The sequence below is a fragment of the Octodon degus genome, unplaced genomic scaffold, assembly GCF_000260255.1.
Source record: "Octodon degus isolate 3935 unplaced genomic scaffold, OctDeg1.0 scaffold00176, whole genome shotgun sequence".
Taxonomy (NCBI): domain Eukaryota; kingdom Metazoa; phylum Chordata; class Mammalia; order Rodentia; family Octodontidae; genus Octodon; species Octodon degus.
This window is the reverse complement of record NW_004524752.1, coordinates 1,837,439-1,838,177: the sequence shown is the minus strand read 5'-3', so window position 1 is coordinate 1,838,177 and position 739 is coordinate 1,837,439. Positions and strand designations below refer to the sequence as shown.

At 69.1% G+C, this 739-nt stretch overlaps 1 protein-coding gene across 1 annotated transcript in view; it reads left to right on the top strand.

Annotated features, from left to right (window-relative positions):
• The first annotated feature begins 247 nt into the window (after positions 1-247).
• The window catches only part of Ier5 (immediate early response 5), a 2,106-nt gene continuing 1,614 nt past the window's right edge, over positions 248-739 (top strand). Inside the window, exon 1 of the mRNA XM_004643461.2 lies at positions 248-736. Within this exon, the coding sequence (XP_004643518.1) occupies positions 444-736 (293 nt within the window). The 5' untranslated portion in view covers positions 248-443. The remainder of the gene's footprint in view (positions 737-739) is intronic.

Sequence of the window (739 nt, the reverse complement as noted above, 5' to 3'; positions counted from 1 at the left end):
CTGTGAGCTGAACTCCCCAGAATCGCCCTCGACCCCAAACTCGACGGTTGCCCCCTTTAAGAGCCTGCTCCGCGGGACTAACTTTCGAACCGGTCCCGGAGCCCCCCTTCGACCTCTGATTGGCTGTGCGCGGCACACGAGGGCGCGGCGGTCAGCCCGGAACGGTTGGCCGCGCTTCGTGATTGGCGTTCAAGGCGCCTATATAAGGCGCGGGGCGGCCCCACTGCCCTCAGTTTCGCGACTGGACTCGAAAGTGCAGCGGTCGTGGGTAGGAGCATCAGAGGGCAGCGTGCGTCACCGAGTCGCTTCTCTTCGGAGCCCTTCGCAGTCGAGGGCTCACCCCGCGGCGGACTTCTCTACGCTCTCGGTTCCCTCCCGGGCCTCCGACCTCTAGCCAGGGCTCCCCGCACCACCCCGGCGCCAGCCGGCGACAGGGAGGCAGGATGGAGTTCAAGCTGGAGGCTCACCGCATTGTCAGCATCTCCCTCGGCAAGATCTACAACTCGCGAGTGCAGCGCGGCGGCATCAAGCTGCACAAGAACCTGCTGGTCTCGCTGGTGCTGCGCAGCGCCCGCCAGGTCTACCTGAGCGACCCGTGTCCCGGCCTCTACCTAGCGGGGACTCCGACGCCGCAGCCCGGGGAGCCGGCGGCCCAGCCACCTGCCGGCTGGGGAGAGCCGCCCCCGCCCGGAGCCCGCGCCGCCTGGTCGGACCCGGAGCCGCAACCGCAGCCGCAGCC